This window comes from Artibeus jamaicensis, unplaced genomic scaffold, assembly GCF_021234435.1.
Source record: "Artibeus jamaicensis isolate MK-2021 breed Jamaican fruit bat unplaced genomic scaffold, CSHL_Jam_final contig_793, whole genome shotgun sequence".
Lineage (NCBI taxonomy): Eukaryota > Metazoa > Chordata > Mammalia > Chiroptera > Phyllostomidae > Artibeus > Artibeus jamaicensis.
The window spans coordinates 4278816-4302823 of NW_026521975.1; the positions used below are offsets into that span (position 1 = coordinate 4278816).

Consider the following 24008-nt stretch of genomic DNA (forward strand, 5'->3'; position numbering starts at 1 on the left):
GCCCTCAGGAGGTGCCGCCGGCCCGGTTCAGGGGCAATCACAGTTCCTTTTATCAGGACCATCTGGCAGGTTCCAGAAGAGCAATTTTCCAAAGCGGCGGTGTTTACAGGGACATGGTTGCACTGCTCCGTGCAGCCCAGGACGCTTTCAGCCTTTGAGGCAATGGAGACGAAATTGAGGAATCCGTGCCACATAGCAAACGATCTAGTGCCTCAAGTTAATTTCACCGCGTTTTGTTCGAAGACCAGCAAAGTCACTCACTTATCTTAAGTAGCTAGCTGCTATCAGAAGGATTTTTTTTTTCTTTTCCGAGAATTTAGGAAATAAAGTTCAAGTGCCCGGCCCTTACAACTTGCAGGAGCAGTTTCACGCCTCAGCTTTGAAAAAGGTATCTTGATGCTATTTCTTGTTTTGCTTCTAGGAAGCGACTTAGGACTTGACTTGGGCTGCTGCATCTGCGACCGAAAAAGACAGACGCACTGCACTCTCTAGGGACCGGAGCGGGTCCACTGTCTTCCCGAAGGTGCCAGGCAAGCGTCCGGTGCTCTCCGGTTCTCCCAACCCACTGTCAGGTGCCGAAGGTTTCCGGCGCCTTCCGACATCTGGGGACAGTCAGGGGGTTCGGGGGTGGAGGGGTGGCTGGACAAGAAAAAGAGTAAGGAAGGGAGGGGGGAGCCGGACTGCGCCTTACTCTTTGGTGCCAAGGACACCACGGCCAGCTTCCCGTGGATCGGACTTTCCGCCCCGGGGGCGGGCGGTGGAGCTCCATTCCTGCACCCTGACCAGCTGCTGGCGGCACCCAGGACTGAGTAAGCCGGACGGAAGGAGCCTGCCAAGATTTCCAGAGCTCTGAAGACAGTAGGGCACGCGGACTATAGGGTCCGGAACGAGGACCCAGAACCTGCCCCGGCCGTGCTCCCGGGCCAAGCCGTCGGCGCCTCCCCACGCGCGCGCTCGGCCCCGTTCCCCCACGCCTGGCGGCCCCCGCCCCTCTTCGCAGCGGTAGGGAATCAGGTCCCGGAGGAAGAGGGTAGGTGGGGAGGCGGATAAGGGGTGGGGGACCCCTTGACGTCACTGGAAGGAGGTGCCGGGGTAGGAAGTGGGCAGGGGAAAGGTTATAAATGGCCCCCGCCCTCCGCTCCTCTTCATCGCGGTCCGCTAAGACGCTGGGAGCGCGCCGGGCAGACACTTCTCGCGACTCCTCCCCGGCGGCGGCGGCGGCGGCGGCCGAGAGCCGGCTCTGGGACTGAAGCGCAGTGGCAAGGACGCTGGGCTGCGAGGATTACCCGTCAAGTGGCTGCCTGCCTGGCTGGAACCGCGGAGAGGGGCGCTGAGACGCGGGGCCGGAGTGCGCGGTCGGCGGCGGAGTGGGTGCAGACAAGCCCGGGCGGCCGCCGGGAGCGCGGACACCAGGCAGACAGGCCGCGTCGCGCTCACCATGGTCAACTGCTGGGACACCGGAGTCCTGCTGTACGTGCTGCTCGGCGGTCTGCTTCTCTCAGGTGAGGCGCGGCCGGTGCCGCGATAGGCAGGCAGGGGGCACAGTGTGGGGGGCCCAGGGCACGCGAGCCTCGGTGGGAACCTGGGACCCGAGTCTCCCTGCGCACGCCTGGGGTCGTGGCGCCTTTCTCCTCCGCGGGGCGGTCCAGGCTCGCCTCGGAATGCAGCTGGCGGGCCCGAGGGCATCGCCACCCTGGATGGCACCGGAGCTGTTCCTTGGCCGCTGGAGTCGCTCATCCTCTCCACCTGGTTCCGGGCTCTGGGAGCGCCACGCACCCAGACCTCGCTGGCGGCCGGTGCGCAGGACCCTCTAGAGCCCCGCGCCGCGGCTCCCAGAACGCCCGCGAGGCCGCCCGGGGGCTGCGCTGAAGCCCGACGGCGGCGAGGTTGGCACGGGCCACGACGTCGCGCCTCTAGGAGAGGAGGGCTTTCGGAGGCGGTGGTGTGCTTGCCGGGAGCAGACAGATCTCCGGAGATGGCGAGAGCTGGTGCCCTCTAACCCACGTGGGCCCCCCTGAGCCCGACTGTGCACGGAACGTTCTGCAAGTGTCCACTCCTCCCGCCGGTTGCCGAGCACGAGGCCGGAGCGCGCTGCGCACAGCCACCCGGACTGGTGGGACCCTTTCCACCAGTCCAGCCCGAGTCCGCTCAGGTCGGCCACTTGAGTGAACCTGACTGACTAGGGCAGTCCAGAACCCAAATACCGTTAAGTTTCGGAATTGTAAGCCTAGCCTTTAAATTCCTAGAGAAGAAAGGGCGGACCGTTTGGACCAAAAGATGCGATTTGAGCAACGGGCGAGAACTACCCCTTTGCGGGGGGTTAGGGAAACTGGCGGTGGAAGCGTGGAGGCCAGGAGGTCACACCTCTGTCGGGGTGCAGGCCGCCCCAGCCAGGTGTCAGAGCCTCGGGGGATGTAGGGGCTGGGATCCGGAGTCTGCGCAGTGCGGCCGGGCGGCCCAGCCCTGGGTTCAGTCCCTCCGGGCAGAAGGCAGTCACATCAAATAAGCGACAGCAATTATTCGAGTAAAGTCAGCAGAGTTCAGCTTATTTTTAAAAAATGCTTGTTGAACCCCAAAGGCTGTAACAGTTAAATATTCTTTCTCAGTGGGAAGACTAATTAGACCGTCAGTTTTTAAATAACAAGCCAATAGTTCCAATTAGATTGGTGAAACCATTGACCCGAGAGGCAAGGCGCAGTAATAATGTCTGAGAACCGCGCTGTAACTTGGAAAAAGTTGCCAAATAACTGTATGAATTTGAAATATTGCTGTTCTAATTCAAAAACACATTTCTTTAGTTTCGAAAAGTGATTTATTTTGAAGCAATTGCTTGGAGCATCTAAATAACTTGATGACGTTCGTCTGTCTATTATGTAAAGGTAAATCAAGGTAATCATTGTGAATCCAAAAATTGGAGGGAAGAGTGTATCTTGTATTGGGATTTCTGCTTCCCACAGTTATATCTTTATCTTTGTTTCGAAACTGTGGTTGACTAGTGAAGCGTAGTTCTCTTCCTGATTAGGAGCCACTTAGATCAGTGGAGGTTTTCAGAAACCTGTGAGATCCCCTTGTGATTCCTCTTAGATTTGATTTTACTTAAACGGGGCAAGAATCTTGGAACTCTTTTGTGGTTAAATAATTTACATATGTAAAGGAGTGAGAACCCCTTTATCTGCTGGGGTTCTTTAAGGGATGTTCTGTCAGCCTTTGGGGTTTGTATTTGCGAAGCCTGCCTTCCCAGACTACAGGCTTCTCTGTCTGGCTAACAGACATCTCAGAGTGGAATCGTTCCTACGGGCTTTCTGAACCAAATCAGGATTTTCAGACTGAACTGAAGGGCTGCAGCTCTTGGGAGAGGGTCCTGTAGGGACCCAGTTTCTGACAGATGTGTTTATCAGGAGTCTACTTGCACCCCTCGTGGGCCTGGTCTGCACCCCTTCCGGTACTCTAGAGCCTTTGTGCACTTATCAGTTATTATCACTGTTTGTGAGCGATGTGCAGAGGCACCTGGAGGGTAAAATAACCAGAGGCTCGGCAGTACAGAAAGGTAATGCATTTCCCCCCAGAGTGTATTTACCTTCTTCCAAATATCCTGGAAAATAAAAAGATGCCAAGAATTCAGATATTTTCAAGTCCTCAGTATTGCAATGTCTTTTTCTTAAAAGGGATACCAGTCTTCCTTTAACTCCACTCAATGTGCTATTTTCTTACTTTTAAGTCACCACACCCTTGATTAAAGCAACAGACTATTTTTTTTATGGCCCCGTTCTTCTTGAGTTTTTGAGCAGCTAACACTTACAATTTGCTGTAACTAACTGGAAATTCTTCCCTTGTGGATTTTGTGAGGGAAGTCTACATTAATAACAAAGTTAAATCAAAATGTACATGAAAACAATACACATTTCCAAATTGAATGTAATAAATCTCATAATAAAGCTAATTTGACATAACTATTTTTGTTGTTTCCCCAAGGTTTATGCAGTTGTTCCTTTTTTGATGTGTTTTTCTAAATTGCATATTGAAAATGTTAATTATTTATAGCACGTTTGGTGATTCACTTAGTTTTCCAACTGATAGATCATGTTGCAGGTGAATTGTAGGTAGTCACCCACTCTAGTTCTTGAATATTTTTACCTTATTTGTTTATAATTATTGAAGTGTTTATTTCTCTCTTGAAAATTCTATAAAAGGCTATCCAGTTTCTTTTCTAGTGTAATCTAAGTGGCTTTTCTATTTTCATATGTAAAATTTGGAAGTTAGATGATTTTTTCTAAGACCCTTTCCCAACTCTAAAATTTAATGAGTGACTCCGAGAAATAGGCTGAGCGCAATGTGTCTTATTCTTCTTCCCTTACCTACATTTGCATGTAGGATGGATAGTAAATGCTTTGATGCCAGAGTTGAGGCTGGGAGGATGAACAGGGCTTTCCCTGTTATCAATAATCACGCTGTATTGTCTTTTTCCCTAGTGAATGCACCTGACCAACCAATTAACTTGGTCTTTAGTGGGCTGCAAGAGCTAAGCTGTTAGAGTATGCCCAAACCAGTAGTAATCATTATCTTGGGCTTTCTGTTTTTTTCTAGCAGAATGTGTAACTCTAGAAAGTAGACTTTACTTTATAACTCTAGTTACATTATCTGTGCTAAGGATGCCAGTCATTTTAAACCCATATGCATTTTTTATTATTATTATTAATGCTCACTTTATTCTAAAAGAAGTTTAAAATTCAATGAGGATACTAAGCCTCTATTTTACATGATTTTTTAGAACAAACAAAATAATCACTTTGTTCTCCTTGCCAAAAACTATTGAGTCATTCTAAATCTACTTTGAATATACAGACTATAGAAGTTGAAAATGGTATGTTGTAAAAAAAAAAAAAGTGGTTTTCTATTGACCAAAAAAATGGCATATCTTTGAGGAAGGTTATCCAGCCTATTGCAAAGTTATGGCTGGTATTAACTCTGCACAGGGAAGTTCTGCAAAGTAAGAACAAATAACAGAGCAGTAGCTTCTGTGGTGCTGCTTTAAGGTGAGAGTTCAATGTGAGTGGGCATAAGAATGGAGAGAAAGTGAGGGAAGCTCTCAGCACTTGGGTATGAAATGCAAAGCTTGCAGAAGTTAGATTCTTGGTTCAGTTGGGTCAGGAGTTTGTTGGATAGCAAATACATGCTATAATTTTTCAGAACATGTACTTCGTCATTGTGGATAGGGGAGAAAGGACATCTGAAATAACACCCAACATCATATATATATTTAGAAATATATATTTAAAGTAAAATACATTATTAGGAATGGTTTAAAGCATCTGTTGCATAGGTTTAACCAATCTATTAAAATGAAGGAATCCATTCTGTTCCATTGGCCTTAGCATACTGGTGAGCTGATTGGAAAAGACAAGATCTCCTGCCACATGTTTTTCAGGATTATTGATGGTTCCACAGACACTGGGGTGCTTAGAAAGTGCATGCTACTGATTAAATTACTGGACTTTATACCAGATTGATGGAGGGGAAGGAAATGGGAGGAATGGGGTAATTGAGGAAGGACTTGAAAGGAAAGTCTCTGGCGTAGCATCTGGGACTACCGGGGGGTTTCATTAAGGAAATGGTTCCATTGAGTCTGCTGGAGACAGTGGACTAGATTTCCTGCATTGCTGCTGGGGCGGATGTGGGGGGATGTCAAGAATTCCTGGGGATTTCCCATCAGTCTTGGTGAAGCCATTTCTGATTATTGCTCCTCTCCTTGATGTTTTTGAGAGATTTGATCTTGTTTCATAAACACATACATTGGGAGAGTGGGATAGATAGAACCTCATAGATGGAATCTACTCACTTCAGAGAGAAGGAAATCCACCAGGAGCAGTTGAGTGTTTTTTTTTTTCAACAGCTGGCTAATGGCAGATGCAGGAACAGAACCCAGTGTTCATACTACAGATAACATTTCTTCTTCATTTTTGTTTTCCCTCTACCCTAGGCAGAGAAGAGATGTTCAAATATTTGCTGAATTAAATTATTACCGTGCTAAACAAGGTCAACAGCTGGCTAATGGCAGATGCAGGAACAGAACCCAATGTTCGTACTGCAGATAACATTTTTCTTCATTTTTATATTTCTTCTACCCCAGGCAGAGTAGGGGTATTCAAATACTTGTTGAATGAAATTATTACAGTGCTAAAATTTCTTTTTAAACCCTAGAATTGTTTTTTAATATGAAATATTCATCATTTTTTTAAAAGCCCATAGAGGTTTGAATTAAGAATACCAGAATTATGGCTAACCAGTAGTACCCTGAGAGATGTGGTCCAGAGATTACTTTTCCTTGTGGGCAATGCTATACAAACTGTACCCCAGTCCAAGGAATTACTCACCCTTTTTTTAGATGATCCTTGCATGTTCATTGCTCCATGTTCATGCAGTTTTGTCTGCTAGATTCTTCTTCCCCCTGTGCCTCTCCTCCTCCCCTGGCCTTCAAATTCCAGCTCAGAAACCATCTCCATGAGCACCTCATTATAGCCCCAGACATAATGAATGGTTTCTCCACCCTCCTATATATAGCCCCTCCCTGCGCCCCTTTTCCAGTTCCCACCTGCATTGTTAGCATTCTACTTAATATGGCTGTGCCCTCACTCTTTGAGGAGGAGAAACCTGTCTTAACTGTCCTTCAGTTTCTGGCACCTAGTGTGATGCCTGGCATGGATGTTCTCAGGAAATGTTCGAATGAATGAGTGAGTGAATGAATGATGTAACCATACTATCATTTCAAAGAATAAATCTCCCATGGCCAGATATAAATTTATTTCAGTATATAAATGTGCTTCTGCTTATCCATTTGGCCTCAGTTACAGTGGATTCTTTAGAGGAACTGTTCTTAATAAATAATGCTTATCCTCAACAGTGAGTGACTAAGATATAGGAAATTGGCTGTGAACTTCAACTCCCTGAGATAATTATCTCCTGTAATCCCTTCTTTTTTTGTCATACTTCACTGGGACCTATGAGCCCCCAGAGCTGGGTTTCAGTCTATACAGAAGTTCTATCTTAGCCTGTATTGGTGAGATGCCAAACACTTAGCTTTACTCTGCAGTGTCTGACCCAATTTTTAGAGACAGGAGTTCTCTTAGATTTTTATGCTTTGACTTACTCATCCTCTCATAGACTGAGTAAAGTCTATGAGTCACCCAAGAAGAACTCACCCAACCCTGAGTCCTTGGGTGCTAGGCTTTGATACAGAACTTGAAGAACAGAGACCTGTCCACACTTAGTATCAATGCTCTGCTTTAATAGCAGCCTTTGATTTCAAGGCAGTAGACCAGGCTAGTCTGCCTGATTTCCTCTTTCCTCAGAATGAGTTCTTCTCAACCATTCATGCAAACAGGCTCCTGGCAGGACCATCCTACTAGGTAGGTGTGAAACATGGATCTGAAAAATCTGAATCCTATGGTTGGGGCTCAGGTTGGTGTCTCCCGTCACCCCCCTCCCCCACCAGCCCCACACTTACACGTGTCTACAACATACTCTAAAACGTGCTTCTCAAAGTGTGATCTGTGGTCTAGCATCCACTGAGAAATTAATGAATCAGAGCCTATATTTTAATAAAGTCCCCAGATGTTTTGTTCGCTCATTAAATATTGAGAAGCACTTGGCCAACACATGGGAACAACCTTAGTGATCTTTGATAGATGGTTGGATAAAAAAGACGAGGTCCATATACACAGTGGAATACTGCTCGGCCCTAAGAAGAGATGAAATGATGCCAACAACATGGATAGATCTTGAGAACATCATGCTTAGTGAAATGAGTCAATGGAAAAATGTTAAGACCCAACCATATGATTTTCCTTGTGTATGGGATATAAAACAGAAAGCAACAAATGAACAAATAAGAAAAACCAACAAAAACTCACACAGACAACAGTACCGTGGTTACCAGAGGGAAAAAAGGGTAGGGGAGCAGAAAAGGATAGAAGGGGTCAAATACATGGTAACAGAAAAAAACTTGATTTTTGTTGGTGAACACACAGTGCAACATAGAGATCATGTATTATAAAACTATATACTTGAAACCTATGTAATTTTGTTAACCAATGTCACCACAAAAAAATGTAGTAATTTTTTTAAAATTGAGAAGCCCTAAGGGATTTTTAGCTCTAATGTCACAGTCTAAATCCTCTTCACCATTATCTTTTGATGACTGTTGATCTGTGTGACCAAGGGACTAGACCTGGGTCAACCAGAAGCCCCTTCTGGCTCCCACATTGTTCTTGTGCCCTGCTGTCTGCTATGGCACCTGTGTACTACTTCTGGACTCTTTTTACACAATCTTAGACTCAGCTTGTACCTGTAATCAAAACAAATTGGTGTGGTCTTGAAGATACCACGGTTAACCAAATCCTGGGTGCAAGATTAAGGCTTTACAAAATACAGACTTGGTGTAAAATAGTAAAAATGAAATTAAATAGGTTTTAACCATAAATAAAAATTCTATGAGATATTTGCTTCCAAAACAAAATTGCTTTGTGGTAAAAACTAGCCAGTGTCTCCTCCAGAATCTTTGTTGTCAAGGGGTATCGCTGTCTCATGGTGTCGTGCTGTAGTTGATAACAAACTTTTTGTGCTTCTTACTGGCTTGAAATTTCATGTGTTTGTCACTTGCATTCTTCCTTGTCTCATTATTACGAATCATGGAAAATGCTTTTATCTTTTCACAGATTATTGCAGTGCTCATGGGCATTTTTCTCAGCTTAGTCTTCCATTTTTCTATTTAAAAGGTAGAGGATGAATAGATTTCTTTTCAAACCACCCATCATGTGGTTTCCACAAGCCAAGCTATAGCAATGATCAGATTCTTTTGTTAAAAGAGGGGTAAAGTGAAACTTATATAAATAAATAGCCTTGGCTTTCATTATATAAAAACATGAAACCAGTTAAACTCAAGGCCACCTTTAACAAAACCCTGATTAGTACCTACTCTGCCCATTAGGGTCTATAAAACCCTTTGCTTCTCATCTAGGTCCATGGTCTCCAGTCTGGCCCTGCATTAGAGTCATCTGGAGAGCTTTTTTTTTAAAGCTCTTCTTGCCCTGCCATACTCCTGACCAATTGAATCACAATTGGTCAAGTGGGACCAAAACATCAGTGATTTTAAAGCTCCCTGGTGATTTCAGTGGATGGTTGAGGTTAAGAAATCCCTGTTTTATCAGGCATCCCAATTACTGGGAAAACTTTGTTACACTAGAGTGCAGGCCCCACCCCAGAGTTTCCGATTCAGTGGGTCTGGGGTGGGGCCAAGGATTAGCCTTTCTAACAACTTCCCAAGTAGTGCTGATGCATCTGCCCCGGAGACCACACTTTGGGATGCCCTGCCCTAGGGCTGCTTGGCAGGGACCTGCCCTGTGCCAATCTGTAAAATGCACTGAATCATCAGTAGACCTGTAACAAGGTTGAGGAAACTGTTATATTTACAAGAATTTCTGCCAGGAAAAGTGTGTGTTAGTGGTGTGTTGAAGGGATACAAGGATAAAGTGCTTGGGACATGCTGTCAGTAGATGTGGTAGAATTGCCTTCTGGGGAAAGGGGGTCTGTACTGCACAGTGGGTGTGTGAGTTAGGAGCCAGAAGTGAATTGCTGATCTAGACATTAGCCCTCTTTCTCTGCTTTTACACCACAGAACATTCAGCCTTCCCTTTTTATAAATACTGGAAAACATTTGTAAGTTTTTTTTTTTTGAAAGGTGCCATATATTGACATGTCCCAGGCACCCACATGCCCTGGTCCAGCCCTGCCTCCCTCCACAGCACAGTGCTGTCTGAAACCTCACAGTGCTTTGACTCTGAGCCTCTGCTGAGATTTCCTTTGCTGGGATTTTTCTCCTGACTTGGGTGGCTGAATTCTACCTATTGGAGCAGTATGGTTGTACTGGCTTTTGTGATATGCCAGTGCTCTGTCTCCATTGGTGAGAAAAGTCACTGCCTGGTCGGAGACAAAACTAGGCTGCCTCTGTACAGAACCATGGCGCTGGGACACTTTTTGCGAATCGTGAAGCATTCAAGCTGCTTCTCCTTCTCTGAGAACATCTGGGGTCACTATAGGGCATTGAAGGCCCCTTACTGTGTGAGTTCCATGTGGACACTAATATTTTCAAATGTGGAAAAGGCATATGCATTATGCACTACAGAATCACTGTTTCTGCAGGGCTCAGTGATGGCAGCACTTGTGTCTGTCTTCTATTGCTGCCCAACAGGTTGCCCCCAAACTCAGGTGCCCAAAAGAAGAATTTACTCTGTCGAATGAGTCTGTGGTTTAGAAATTTGGGGCTGCGCCCAGCTGGGTGGTCTTTCTTCTGGCCTTGCCCAAGTCACTCGTGCAGCTGCAGTCACCAGGCATTTCAACTGGGACCTTGATGTGTGCTGTCACTGGGCCTCCCTCTGCATGTAGTCTTTTGCCTGCGTGGAGGCAGGAGCAGTCCAAGAGGACAACCGTGGAATCTTCAAGGCCTTTTGAGGGCTGGACTTTGGAGCCACTGCCACACCCCTCCTGCCACATTTGATTGGTCCTAACCCAGAGTTAAGGATTGGGGAAATAGGTTCCTCTCTTGATGAGGGGGAACTGCACAATATCGTGGCCATGTTTAATACACCACTGTTTGGTACTTAGCCCTTTCTTTTCCATCTAGATATTAGGTTGGAATTTGGCCAAGATATTAATAGTCAATAATGCCTTGGCCCTTCTACATAGAACCTTTGAGTGAGACAACTGGTCTAATGGAAAAAGCTTCCCATTCAGAGATCTTTTGATTAAGGTCCATGCCAGGTTGGCACGGCTAGCCTCTTATGAATACCATGACACCGGCAGAGGAGGTATCATGGTATTCATAAGTCAGGCTATTCATACCCTGACTCTCAGATTCTGAGTATAGATACCTCTTGGGGTTTATATCGTAGGACCCCTGGTTGAGCACCTTCTGGACAATGTGGTGAGGCTGCATGCTGTAGGTGAGAAAGAAGGGAGATAGATTGTCGGGCACTTAGATTTACATTTGTTACCTTACTCAATCCCAAGAGATAGCACAGTACTCTTCAGTATGAAAAAACTGAGGCTGAGGTCAATGAAATACTTTTCCTAGATCACGGAAGTGGTAAGTGAGGCTGAAATTGTTTCAGTCCCCATTGAGTCAGACTCCAAACCTCACTGCTCTCACCCCACCTTCCAGCTTAAGTGAAAAGGGCAGAAAGAAATGATCACGGATGAGAGTGTGCTGGTTTTCCCTCATTCCAAACCATTCTATCCTTGGACTTTTGTCACCTCCAAAGAATGTGAGGAGCACTGCTGCTCCAGCTTCAAGTGGCCTTGGGAGATTCCACTCCTGCTTGTGGCAGACACTAGTCAAGTCTCCATAAAGACAATGTTAACCATGTGGGTTTTCTTATGGGGGCATTCAAGGACTGTTCCAAAAACTCAAGTCAAAAAGGATCTCCAAAGGCACTAAGAATGTGATTTGATATGGCCTTCCACGCTGCTCTCCTAGAAGTGACTTGAAACTCAAGCAGAGGGACAAGAGGCCAGGCAGTGCTTTGATTCTGAGAAAGGCCTTATCACACAGGTCCTCTCAAAAGCTGGGCTGCCTGCTACCAGATTGCTTCTATGAGGCCAGTGTCTACCACACCTTTCACATCTCCAAAAGACCTGGAGCTTTTCTCAGTGGAACTGGAGTACAGGGAAGGACCCTGAAGTGTTGCTGGACCCTGAAGGCAGTTGCTGCCTGGATTGGGGCAGGAGCAGACTAAACATGACGCCAGGGGAAGGTGGAGGAATGCATGGAACAAACGTGGAGCAAACATCTCCTGGGCACGTGCACTTTGTTTTTTCTAATTCTCACCCGAGGACATGCTCATTGATGTTAGAGAGAGGGAAATAGAGAGGGAGGGAGGGAGGGAGGGAGGCATCGATGTGAGAGAATAACAGCATTGCATAAGCCCTGACTGGAGACTGACCCTGCAACCCAGGCATGTGCCTTGACCTGGAATTGAACCTGTGACCTTTTGGATTATTGAATGATGCTCCAACCAACTGAGCCACATGGCCAGGCCATGAGCATGTGCACTTTTAACTTTGCTTTCCTAGCACTGAAACCTGGAAGCTAGGGAAGCTTGATGATTTGTGGATGGCCATACTCTTAATGGAGTGATCAGACTAGGATTCAAATCTAGGTGTTTTTGATTTTAAAATCAGTGCCCTTTCCACCAGTTGGTGGAAAATATACCCCAACATACCTTGAATGTTAAAATCTATGAATTAAAGAAAATCACTTTGGTTTTCAGGGTTTAGAATAACAAGCTGTTGTGTCTGAGAAAAAGACAGCTAGCTGTTCCAGCATTTGCCTGCAGATGTTCCTTTCTGTCTGGAATGGCCACAGCCACAGCCTCCGTCTCTCCGTTTGATTGGCAGCCCTGGTACTATTGTCAGAAATGGAAATGATTCTTTGGGCCCCGTAGTTGCTCCTTGGGTCTCTTATTCTTCCTCAGATTATTCCTTTCAGGTATTCAAACCTGCAAGCAGTGAAGAGGAAAAAAGCATTTTACTTATTTCTTGGTTTATTACTTGAAGAGGGACATTTTTTGGGATATGGCCACATTTATCCAATCTGCAAAAAATCATATCCTGCCACCTATTAAGGAGTTTTTTTTCTTCTTTCATTCTAAGAGAACAGTGGAGAGTGATCAAATAGAAATATGCTTTGGATAAAAATTGTAAAGAGAGAGACATATACTATTTGATTTTAGTGTTTGTTTTCTTTTTCTAAGTTGGCATTAGAGAAACCAAAAATATATGTAAACAAATGGAAAGGCAGGGATCTATTATAGGGGATTGCAAACAATGTTAAAAGGCTATGTAAACCCTTATTACAGCATTTTGACTATGATTAATTGTATTGTTTTCATTTTGGAAAATACTGTTTAACTCTCCTACTTAATGTCTACTGCTGGATCAGATTTTTGTTCTCTGTTGTTATTTGGAAATGTTTATAGTTTTGAAATCTTCTGCATAGAGAATTCTGCTAAAACCAGAGGGAAAAAACCCTTAGGGACTGAATAATTCCCCTATTGATTATTAATTTTTTATTATTCTCCATTATTGCCCTAAAATGGACTTTGTGTACCTACCGCTTCTTGAGTGCTAGGGGATCTCTGACACACATCGTTGATGCACAGATGAAAAGTGGTCCTGCCACGCACCCCCGCTCCCTGACCTCAAAATTCGTAAATGGAAAACACCACACACAAGTGTTTGCCACACAAAGTCATTTAGCATTCAGGAAATTAACATGGATGTTCATTTTCAGAGATTTCTATTTCACTTTAGCCTGTTTCGACTGGACGTTAAACTTAGTGATATTATATCCAAGTATATCTCTTTTTCGGAATAGTAAAATTCTAAAATGTAGAAATAGAGTTGTTTTTTCTTTTCTTTTTTTTTAACAGTTTTCCCAACTCTCCCCACCCCTTATCTCCCCTCCACCCTGCACCGCCCAATCCCCCAGCATTCCCCCCACTTAGGTCATGTCCATGGGTTGTACATATAAGTTCTTTGAATTCTTTTTCCTATACCATTCTTGACCTCTCCCTGTCTATGTTATGCCTACCAATAATGCTTCTCATTCCCTGTACCTTTTCACCTCCATTCCTCCCCTCCTGCTCCCCACTGAAATCTCTCCATGTGATCTCCATTTCTGTGATTCTGTTCCTGCTCTATTGTTTGCTTAGTTTTTGTTTTTGTTGTTTGTCTTTTCTTTTAGGTTCATTGGTTGATAGTTTGGAGTTTTTTGTCATTTTATTGTTCATAGTTTTTTATCTTCTTCAATTTCTAAGATTAGTCCCTTTAAGATTTCATATAATAAGGGCTTGGTGACGATGAACTCCTTTAGCTTTACCTTATCTGGGAAAGAACTTTATCTGCCCTTCCATTCTAAAGGATAGCTTTGCTGGATAGAGTCATCTTGTATGTAGATCCTTGCCTTTCATGACTTTGAATATTTCTTTCCAGCCCCTTCTTGCCTGCAAGGTTACTTTTGAGAAATCAGCTGATAGTTTTATGGGAACTCCTTTGTAGGTAACTCTCTCCTTTTCTCTTGCTGCTTTTAAGATTTTCTCTTTGTCTTTAATCTTGGATAACTTAATGATGATGATCCTTGATGTGTTCCTCTTTGGGTCCAACTTCTTTGGGACTCTCTGGGCTTCCTGGACTTCCTAAAAGTCTATTTCCTTCAACAGATTGGGGACGTTTTCTTTCATTATTTGTTCAGATAAGTTTTCAATTTCTTGCTGTTGTTCTTCTCCTTCTGGCACCCCTATAATTCAGATATTGGAATATTTAAAATTGTCCCAGAGTTTCCTAAGGCTCTCTTCATTTTTTTGGATTCTTGTTTCTTCATTCTGTTCTGGTTGGATGTTTATTTCTTCCTTTCATTCCAAATTGTTGCTTTAACTCCTGGTTTCCTTTCTGTCACTCTTGGTTCCCTGAATATTTGCTTTATTTCACTTTGGGTATCCTTCATTTATTCTTTCACATTTGCAACCAAGCTCAATCAGATCTATGAGTATTTTGATTACCAGGGCTTTAAATTCTCCATCAGGTAGGTTGGCTATCTCCTCATTGCTTAGCTCTCTTTCTGAGGTTTTGCTCTGTTCTTTCATTTGTGCCATATTTCTTTGTCTTGGTGCACCTGTTAAGTTGTAAGGGGGTGGGGCCTTAGGAGAGAGAATGTTTTTTTTTTTTATTTTAAATGTGCAGAAGGGCATGGGGTTGCCTCCCTAGGACAATTCATTCACCATTTTGGAAGAATGTTAAGTAAAGACCTAGGGGGATATGTCTGAAAAGAAATATATTTTTAATAATGTTTTGGAGTGCTATATTTTCTGGTATGATTTCATGAGGGAAATTGTGGATCATATCAACTCTAATTCTGCTGATGCCAGTTAGTAAGCAGTCATCATTCTAGGTTTATGTCCAACTTCTAGGGTGAGTTCAGGTAGGAATAGAAGATTCTTATTTTAGAACATTTCAACATTCACTCAAAAGGTACTTAAGCAATCATCAATTAACACGTTATTTTTTATTTCAAGATATAAACATGGTGGTATTTCGTGTCCTTATTTTGTGACATTAACTGTGAATTTTACTGAAATGAGTCACTTAGGCTAGCAAAGAAGTTGTGACTCCTTATACTCAAAAATAGGTCTCTTAAATACTCAGCATACATAGCTTTGAGGTGATCTCCTATTTGTTGACTTAAGTCTTCTACATTTCTTGGAATTCATCTAATCTATTTCTAGATGACTCATATCCTAAGAGACCTATGGGTTGAAAGGCCTTCAAGAGGAAGGGCTTGTTCTGATTCACCTTCCAGCTGTGAATTCAGTACAGTGCCTGGTATATAGTAGTCACTCAATAAACGCTGACTAAACCGACTGTAACTGTATCCTAACCATTCCACTGGGCCTCAGAGGCCTTTGAAGGAATCAGGATTCCATATTAGTTCTCCTTCTAAGAATCTATGTGTGAGTGTACAGGTGGGTAGAAGGGGTTGGCAGACATGTCCAAGAGCTGGTGATAATTCCCCCGCGTATCTGAAATGTTCTGTTTCTTCCATTTGGACCACCCTCTGGTTCCAGTGACCCCTTTCTTGTCTTTGGCTGAGCTTGCCAGATTCTCCAGAATTGAATCTAGGTTCAGGATTCAGAGTGAGAAACTAAGCTGCCCAGACACTGGAGAAATGGTTCCCGGAGATATTTTCTCTCATGAATCCTCACGCTGGGATACTCTAAGCTGGGCAAGGTTTCCAGACAGCACAGAAGAGGGACTGTTTATGGGGAACTTCAATTTCTAGGAACACCAACACAGCCAAACAGTAACAGTAACTGGATAATGTTACTGTTGTTGCCATTGTTTTTCCATCTTGGATAAGAACATATGGGTTGAAAACTATTTCCCCTCGGCTCCAGACTATCCATGGTGTAGCCTAGGAAGAGCAGTGAAAAGAGGAGACAAGTTACATCCTGGCTAATGTATCATACACCATGGTTTTTCCTTTATGACCCACATTGCTGCATTTTCTTCCCAGACCTCTTCCTTAGTTTCAAAAAGTACAATGTGAAACTACGCATACATTCAATATATTCTAGCAAATGTTCACTTTTGGCCATTTTTCTAGTGGCAAGTAAAGTCAGGTAGACTCTAAATTATCTATCTATCTATCATCTGTCTGTCTATCTCTATTTCTCACTATCTGTTTATTTATCTAGAAGACAATAGGCCTTTCTCCTCTTAGCAGCGAGATCAAGGAAAGCAGAACTGTAGAAGCCAGAAATTCAAAGGCAGCTGGTAACAGTTGCTTAAAAGGTAAAGATGAGCTTAGAGGGTTTGAAAATTGGCAAGTCTTTAAAGAAGAAAGAAAGACTCACTGGTTCCTTTAGTAAACATACAGACACTCAGTTTTTCAGGCCTTACCTTCAAATCCTTCTTCTGAGAGAAGTCCCCCTCTCCCTGGGCTGGGTTAGCTGCCTCCACAGCTGGCAGTGCCCTCTGATAACTTGCAAATGTAATTTTATTTTTATATAAAAGGGAGTTTATAAGTATGAAATTACATACATCTCTATTTACTTGTTTTTCTATCATCCATCCTAACTTAGAAACTTAAAGAAAACAATCTTGTCTAATTATTATACCCTTCACTTAGTATATGTTTAAAATAGTAAGTGGAAAAATAAATGCTGAGGCTAAAGACTGGAGAAATCAACATGGTGAGGGGGTGTGAGGAAGGGGTCGTACGGGCATGTAATAGACAAATAAGGGAGGAGTTCCCCGATTCCTAGAATCATAGGTCTCTTTCTGGAGGTTGAGTAGTTTAAGTTGTGGAAACAGCTCTGGTATTAGGGACCTTTTTACTTCACCACAGAGTTCTTCCTTCTGGCTTTATAGAACTTCTACTGATTGTTTCTGGTCCTGTCCTCCAGAATGAGCTGATTCACAAGTCATTTTAAAGCTTGTTAGGTTGATGGCCAACTTGTAATAGAAATTGGTGTTTTGTTTTGTTTTTTAGAGGAGATGTGATATCTCGGATGATATAAAAAAGACCAATTCTAGAAACAAAGTTCTAGATAGATTAATGGAAATATAAGAGTAAAAATGTCCCAAGAATTAAAAACAGTGTTCTCCAGGTGTGGGGTACAAATGACTTAAAATCTCCTGTGGATGTTTGTCAGGAAAGCCTTTAAATCACATACTGAAATGAGTGAAAATCATTCACTAAATTATTTTTTTTAAGTTGAGATACTGCTGGTAGAAGCATACTGCTTTTACTAATTCCTTCTAAGATAAGATTTTTTAAAGCTTATAAAATCTTAAGAAGGCAGAGCTATTACAAATATTTGCTGTGTAAATTTAACAGGTTGTATGAAAACATGAAAATTAAAGGAACTCAGAATTTTAAAAAAGAGTAGTTAAGTCAACATGCCTATCCCATTGTCTAAGCAGGAGTAGTTTCCAAAATATGCCCAGTGAAAAGCAATAATATTTCAAATACTTTAATTTAGAAGTGAAGTGATTTTGACAATAGAAACACAATGGTTAAGATAGTGTTTAATGAACCTTAGAAAGTATGCTTGTAGCTTTCAAAAATTCATTTTCCCTATGATGGGTCACTTTATTACACACTCTTAGTCATTTAAATCTCAAGGGTAAGAGGGTTTTGTGTATATTATTGGTTATAAATACAGAGATATCTCAACTTTCCTCTTAGTGAATTTAATAAAGCGCCTTCTTTATAGACAGTCTAAAGTATTTCAGAAAAGTATAATTAGTACTGTAATAAATATATAATTAATAAATATATAATTAGTACTGTATGAACTGTCCAAGTAAGCTTAAAATTTATGTCAGAACTTTATCACACTCAGCCTTCCAATTCCCTTTATTTCTCCTCTATTTTTATATGCAAAACAATTGGTATTCTCTCTTTCTTTGTAATAGATTATAAAGTTAAAGACTGTATGAAAAGAATAGACCAATCATTGGGTTATCTATAATAACATTTTTGTTTTTTCTTGCATAAATAAATAGCCTGCATGCATGTTACCCTTTCTTCATTTTATTATACAAAATTTTTAAATCATTTTTTTACTTTCAATTACAGCTGAAGTACATTATTATATTAGTTTCAGGTGTGCACTCCAGTGATTAGACATTACCCTATTTTGGTTTTTTAAGATTTTCTGTATTTCTTTTTAGAGAAAGTAGAAGGGAGGGAGAAAGGGAGGGAGAGAAGCATCAATGTGTGGTTGCCTCCCCTGCATTCCCCACCAGGGACCTGACCCGTAACCCAGGCATGTGCCCTGAGTGGGAATCAAACTAGTGACACTTTGGTTCACAGGCTGGCACTCAATCCACTGAGCCACACCAGAGCCAGGGTGACAGTACATAATTTACTAAGTGATCCTCCTGATAAATGTCACACCCATCTGACACCACACACAGTTATTAGAATATTATTGACTATATTTCTTCTGCTGTCCTTTATATCCCCATGACTATTCTGCAACAGCCAGTTTGTATTGTACTTCTTAATCCCTCCACCTTTTCCATCCGTCCCTCCAACCGCCCCCCCCATCTGGCAGTAGTCAAAATCTTCTCTGTATCTATGAATCTGCTTATGTTCTGCTTGTTCATTTGTTTTGTTTTGTAGATTCAATTGTTATAGATATGTATTTATTGCAACTTGATTGTTCATAGTTTTTTATCTTTTTCTTCTTAAAGAAGAAAAAGTTAAAGGAGTGCATCACCACCAAACCAGTGTTATATGAACTGTTAAAGCTTTTTTTTAAGAAGAAGAAGAAAAGACTGAAATTTATAGTTCACAATTTTGAAGGCATTATTTTAGATTCAAAATGAAAACTTTAGCATGACCCATTTTTTTTTCTGGTTAATAGCATCACAACATACAGCTCTGGATGTTTTTCCCCCCCAGAAAGAACTGTGTGAATCTGAAGGTTATCTGTGCAACAGCTAAACCAAAATGTAAAAGTTCCAGTTCTAGTTCATATGCTCTAACTATTATATGGCAGCTCCTACACTGAATTGAAAAAATATTTCCCAGATCTTCCCTGATGCTTTCCTTCCTAAGGGAACCCACGGGGGCCCATGAAAGTAACATGTCCACGAAATTCAAAAACCTGCTGTCCTCATCACCACAGATGTTTGAGGCCTTGCACTGAACAGTAATGAACACAGAGTAATTGGTGAAATGTTGGCTGGTAGGCCTCACTGTAATTCCAATGCCATGTAGGATAAGGAAGACTTTCAATTTCAAATTGTGACCCACATACATAGAGTATGATGCTACCAAGTGAATAACTCTAAGTTCAAGCATTTTATTAATATTAATGCTATTCCTAATGCACCTCTATCTGAATGCTGTTTTAGTGATAAGCACTTTGTCACTGACTTGATGCTGAATTGTTTTATAGTGCTATGATTCTAAAGAGAATGCACCAATTGAAGAAATATTAACAAAAACACCCGGTACTTCCATTAAGCCAATTGTTATATATTGAGTCTTACATATATTGCATGTGTTCATTGAAATTGCACCTCTGTTGAACAATCTTTTTTTCTGGTGTTCATAACCTTAAAGTTAATATACACTGGCCTGAAATCAAAATGAACAGTACATAGCATAATAATACTGGTGGATAGGATCCATTCTATATGAGATGACATCAGGCCCAGCTTCCCCACAGTCCTCGGAATGGTAGGCCAGGAGGGAATATGCTTCAAGTATAATCCATTTCCTACCATTGGTGGAGAAATGGAGATGTATCTAAGCCCTGCCTAACAGACAAAACCATTCTCCCAGCATTGGGGGGTACAAAGACCATTTGCTCTGTTCGTCTCCCTTTGCGTAACCAGATGAAGGTGTACCAGACTTCTCTCCTGAAATTCGTTCCAAGCTGTGTCTCACTCACTGTCAACCAGATCTTGACCCCTGCTCCAGGCAGCTCAGATAACATTCATGACATCATCTGGCAAACTGAAATGACATGTTGTTAGACGGCTCTACGGAGGTATTTTTTGAACCTATTCAATAAAAGAACAGTGGCGTAGGAGGAGAGCATTTTTTGGGAAAACGTAACTCCATGGCTGGCAGGAGATTTCTCACTGACTGACCTTAATTAACTCTGATGTCACATGAAAAGCAGCTGTGCATGGGTACAGGTCATTGGGAGGGTAGGCTCCTGATGGTAGCCTGGCGACAGGCCTCATGATAGATGGACGTGCTCTTTTAAACCGTGACCCTCTGAGAAGCCAGTGTCAAGGAAAAGGCTCAAAGAGGTATACTGAAGCTACCCTCCTTGTAAACAGTGACAGTAGGAATGTCGATGTTATTTAGAGTATTTTTCTGTTGGCAAACATCTCAAACCACACAGAATTTTTTCTTTTAAATAACTTTTATAAAGTTTAAGGAACAATGAGTAAAGTCAATAACCCAGGGATGGAATGAATACTGTCCAAGTTCTGATTTTTTTAGATGTTGCCCACTTTACTGGTTCATTGTGGATTGTCCTTCGTGCCATGTGCTGCAAAAGCTATTCATGGGTCTTGCTGGCTGGCAATTAAACCATGAGTTGTAAAACAGCCTCTGCCCACGAACCATGGCAGAATTATTTACCTGAACACATCTACAGAGTAGTGGCAATGCTAACTGCTGAAATTAAACATTTAAAATAATTTTCACTTATTTTCTTTTACACTTGAATTTAAGACATAAATGTTATAATAAATGACTGATTTAAATTTTCTACTAAGGCATGGAAACCGCACACTTCACCTTTCAAGTCTGCATTTTTTTGGGGGGGGGTCACTTACAATAACAAAAACTAAAGCAAGAAGCCAATGAATTCTTCTTGTGGGTCCTTGTGGTAAAATAGTGAGTTTAACATAATGCAAAGATGTCAAGGAAAATAGCAAGCCCCTGGCATTAGCAACTTTCTACAGATTAAATGTACAGGGTGGGGCAAAACTAGGTTTACAATTGTGAGTACACAAACAGGGTTTATTCCTGTATTATTATTTATTAATTATTATGTTATTTTCTATTGGAACAACTGTAAATTGACTTCTGCCCCACCCTGTATTGTTGCTGGACAGCAGCCACCTAAACACTGAGTGGCAGGGCAACCCGGAAGATCAGTAACACAATTACTCTCCCCTAAAATGTCCTTTTTGTCCACCTAAAAGTCACAAATACTCTTATCGACATGAGGGATTAGTCAGCAGTGAGTCAGAGCTTCTTACTATTGTCGGATACAAGTCCATTTCTAACTCCCAGCCTAGGAGCTTTTTCTGTGCCTAAAAGAATGAAGAATGTGAGTAAGACTCACACACCAAATACCTCTTTCATTTCTATGTCTACCTCCCCACCACACCCAAAACAAACTTGATGTTTTCACGAAGAGAAAAGTGTGCATACTGGTAGGTAGGTACTTATGTGTGCATGTTTCTGTGTAAACATTCTTTCATTTCTGTAGGTGCTTCCTTGATTTAAGGCCAGTTGATTAGGGGGGAAAAGTAACATCCTACAAACAGGCGTTGTGGTTCCTCGTGGCACTCAAGTTACGATGCTGCCGTGGCAATTCCCATGCCTGTCCCATCTTCGATTTAGCCTGTTGGCAGATGGAATATGATCCCTGGGGTTTTTTCCCCATCATCCCATCAGTAAAAGAAAAATACACGTATAAAGTCTTCCTTTACTTGAGGCCCTCTTGCTAATTAATACATTCAGTTCCCATGTCCACTTCACCTTACCTGATCAATACTTTAATAAAGGTGTGACATGGAAATTATGACCAAGATGTAACTTTTTATTAAGTTCTGGAGCCCTGTAAGAATTAGCAGCCCAAACAAAAAATTTAGTAGTTTCTGGAAATTTGGTTTACCTGCAATTGCATTCTTAGCCTTTCTTCCCCCGATGTCACCAACCAAAAAGATTCTACGAGATTTAGTCTGAAACTTAAGCTTTTAATATGCTACATCTTGAAGAAAGAATATCTTTTATCATGAATTTAGGTCTAATTAACCTCATCCAACCTTGGTAGAGGCTCATGATCTTAAAATCAAGTTTTAGAAACACGATACTTGGGGATTTATATGTAGATAAAGAGGTCATTTATCACATAGGATTATGCACTGTTGCAAACATGATGTGTTAAATCAAAGACAGATGCAGCTTATTTGAAATGAATTTAATGTATGAAGCTTTGTTAAAAAACAAATAAGTTAGAAATCACTGATTTTAATATAAAGGGAACACCAGCCAGTTTATTCAGAGAGCTCTCATGGCATAATTTTTAATGTGACTAAGTTTGTTAAAATTCCAATTTCAATAAAAATTTGTTATATACAAATTCAGAATATACAATTAGGAGTGATTAAAATTAACATTCAACTAAATTTATAAAAATATTGTGATTTAGGGAAATATTAAATTTTTGCAGTGTAGCAGTAAAGCTTGTAATATGAAAATAGTAATGTTATCTATCACGAAGGAAACATTATTCCTCTAAAATCAGGCTTATAAAGCTTTGAGCTGGAAAAATAGCATAGAATCTAACACTGATGGGGTCACATGTGGCAACAAAGTTCAAAATACCTTGACGTTCTAAGCCTTCACCTTAACTCTGTGATTACTTTAGTCCCGAGGTTTTCTGTTTTCTTTTTCAATAACAGCTTTATTGAGGAAAAATTTACGTTCTATAAAACTCACTGTTTTAAATTGTATACTTTGGTGGGTTTTAATATACCATATTTTTCGTACTACAAGACACACCTCTCCCCGCCAGATTTGGGAGGAAAGGGGGGTGCGTCTTATAGTCCGAATGTCACTTACCCGACTCGCTGTGTGTGTATGGGGGGAGGGGTGCAGCAGCCTGTGTTATTTATGTTACTAAATATTTTACCACATTTTTTTGCTTCAAAATTATTTTCCTCCTCTAAAACCTCGGCATGTCTTACAGTCTGAAAAATTGGGTATTCACTGACTTATGCATCCCTTACCACTATCTGATTTCAGAACATTTTCGTCACCCTGAAAAAAACTCCATGCCTACTGGCAGTCACTTTCCATTCGCTCCCCTCTTTCCCCAGCACCAATCTGCTTTCCATCCTGTGGAATTGCCCATTCTGAACATTTCATATAAATGGAACCATATATTTGGTAGCCTTTTGTGACTGGTTTCTTTTACTAAGCATAATGTTTTTGTTTTTCAAACAAGAAAGACCTATTTTTTCACAGTTCCGGAAACTGGACATCCTAAGGTATAAGGAGGTTGGATTTCACCTGAGGCCTCTCTCTTCTAATTGTAGACAACAGCCTTCTCACTGCGGCCTCAGGTGGCCTTTCCTCTGAGTGCACTAGAATAATGTTTTTAGGAATCGTCCGCTCTGTAGCACGTGTCAGCACCACATTTCCATTATTACCAAGCAGTGTTTCGCTGTATGGCTGTCCTCCCTTTTGTTGACCCTTTTATCACTGGTGGACACATGGGCTGTTTCCACTTTTTGGCTATCATGAGTAATATTGTGGTGGGCAAGGTTTTATATGGACATACGTATTTGATTCTCTTAGGTAGACACTTAAAAGCGGAGGTCCTGGGTCATATGTTTAACCAGTTGAGAAATTGTCATGCTCCTTTCCAAAGTGATTGCTTCATTTTACAATCCTACCAGGAATATGCGAGGGCTCCGATTTCTCCAAACCCTCACGAACACTTGTTATCGTCTGTTTCTTTTATTTAAGCTGTCCTAGTGGATGTAAAGTGATATCTCATTGTGGTTTTGTTTTTTAATGTTTTACTTATTTCTTTCTAGAAAGAGGAAGGAAGGGAGACAGAGAAGAGAAATATCAGTGTGTGGTTGCTTCTCAAGCACCCTGCACTGGGGACCTGGCCCGAAACCCA

General features: G+C 41.9%; 1 protein-coding gene across 1 annotated transcript in view; it reads left to right on the forward strand.

Moving 5' to 3' along the window:
• Nucleotides 1-898: 898 nt before the first annotated feature.
• Nucleotides 899-24008, forward strand: part of FLT1 (fms related receptor tyrosine kinase 1) — a 188198-nt gene continuing 165088 nt past the window's right edge. Inside the window, exon 1 of the mRNA XM_037166857.2 lies at nt 899-1502. Within this exon, the coding sequence (XP_037022752.2) occupies nt 1439-1502 (64 nt within the window). The 5' untranslated portion in view covers nt 899-1438. The remainder of the gene's footprint in view (nt 1503-24008) is intronic.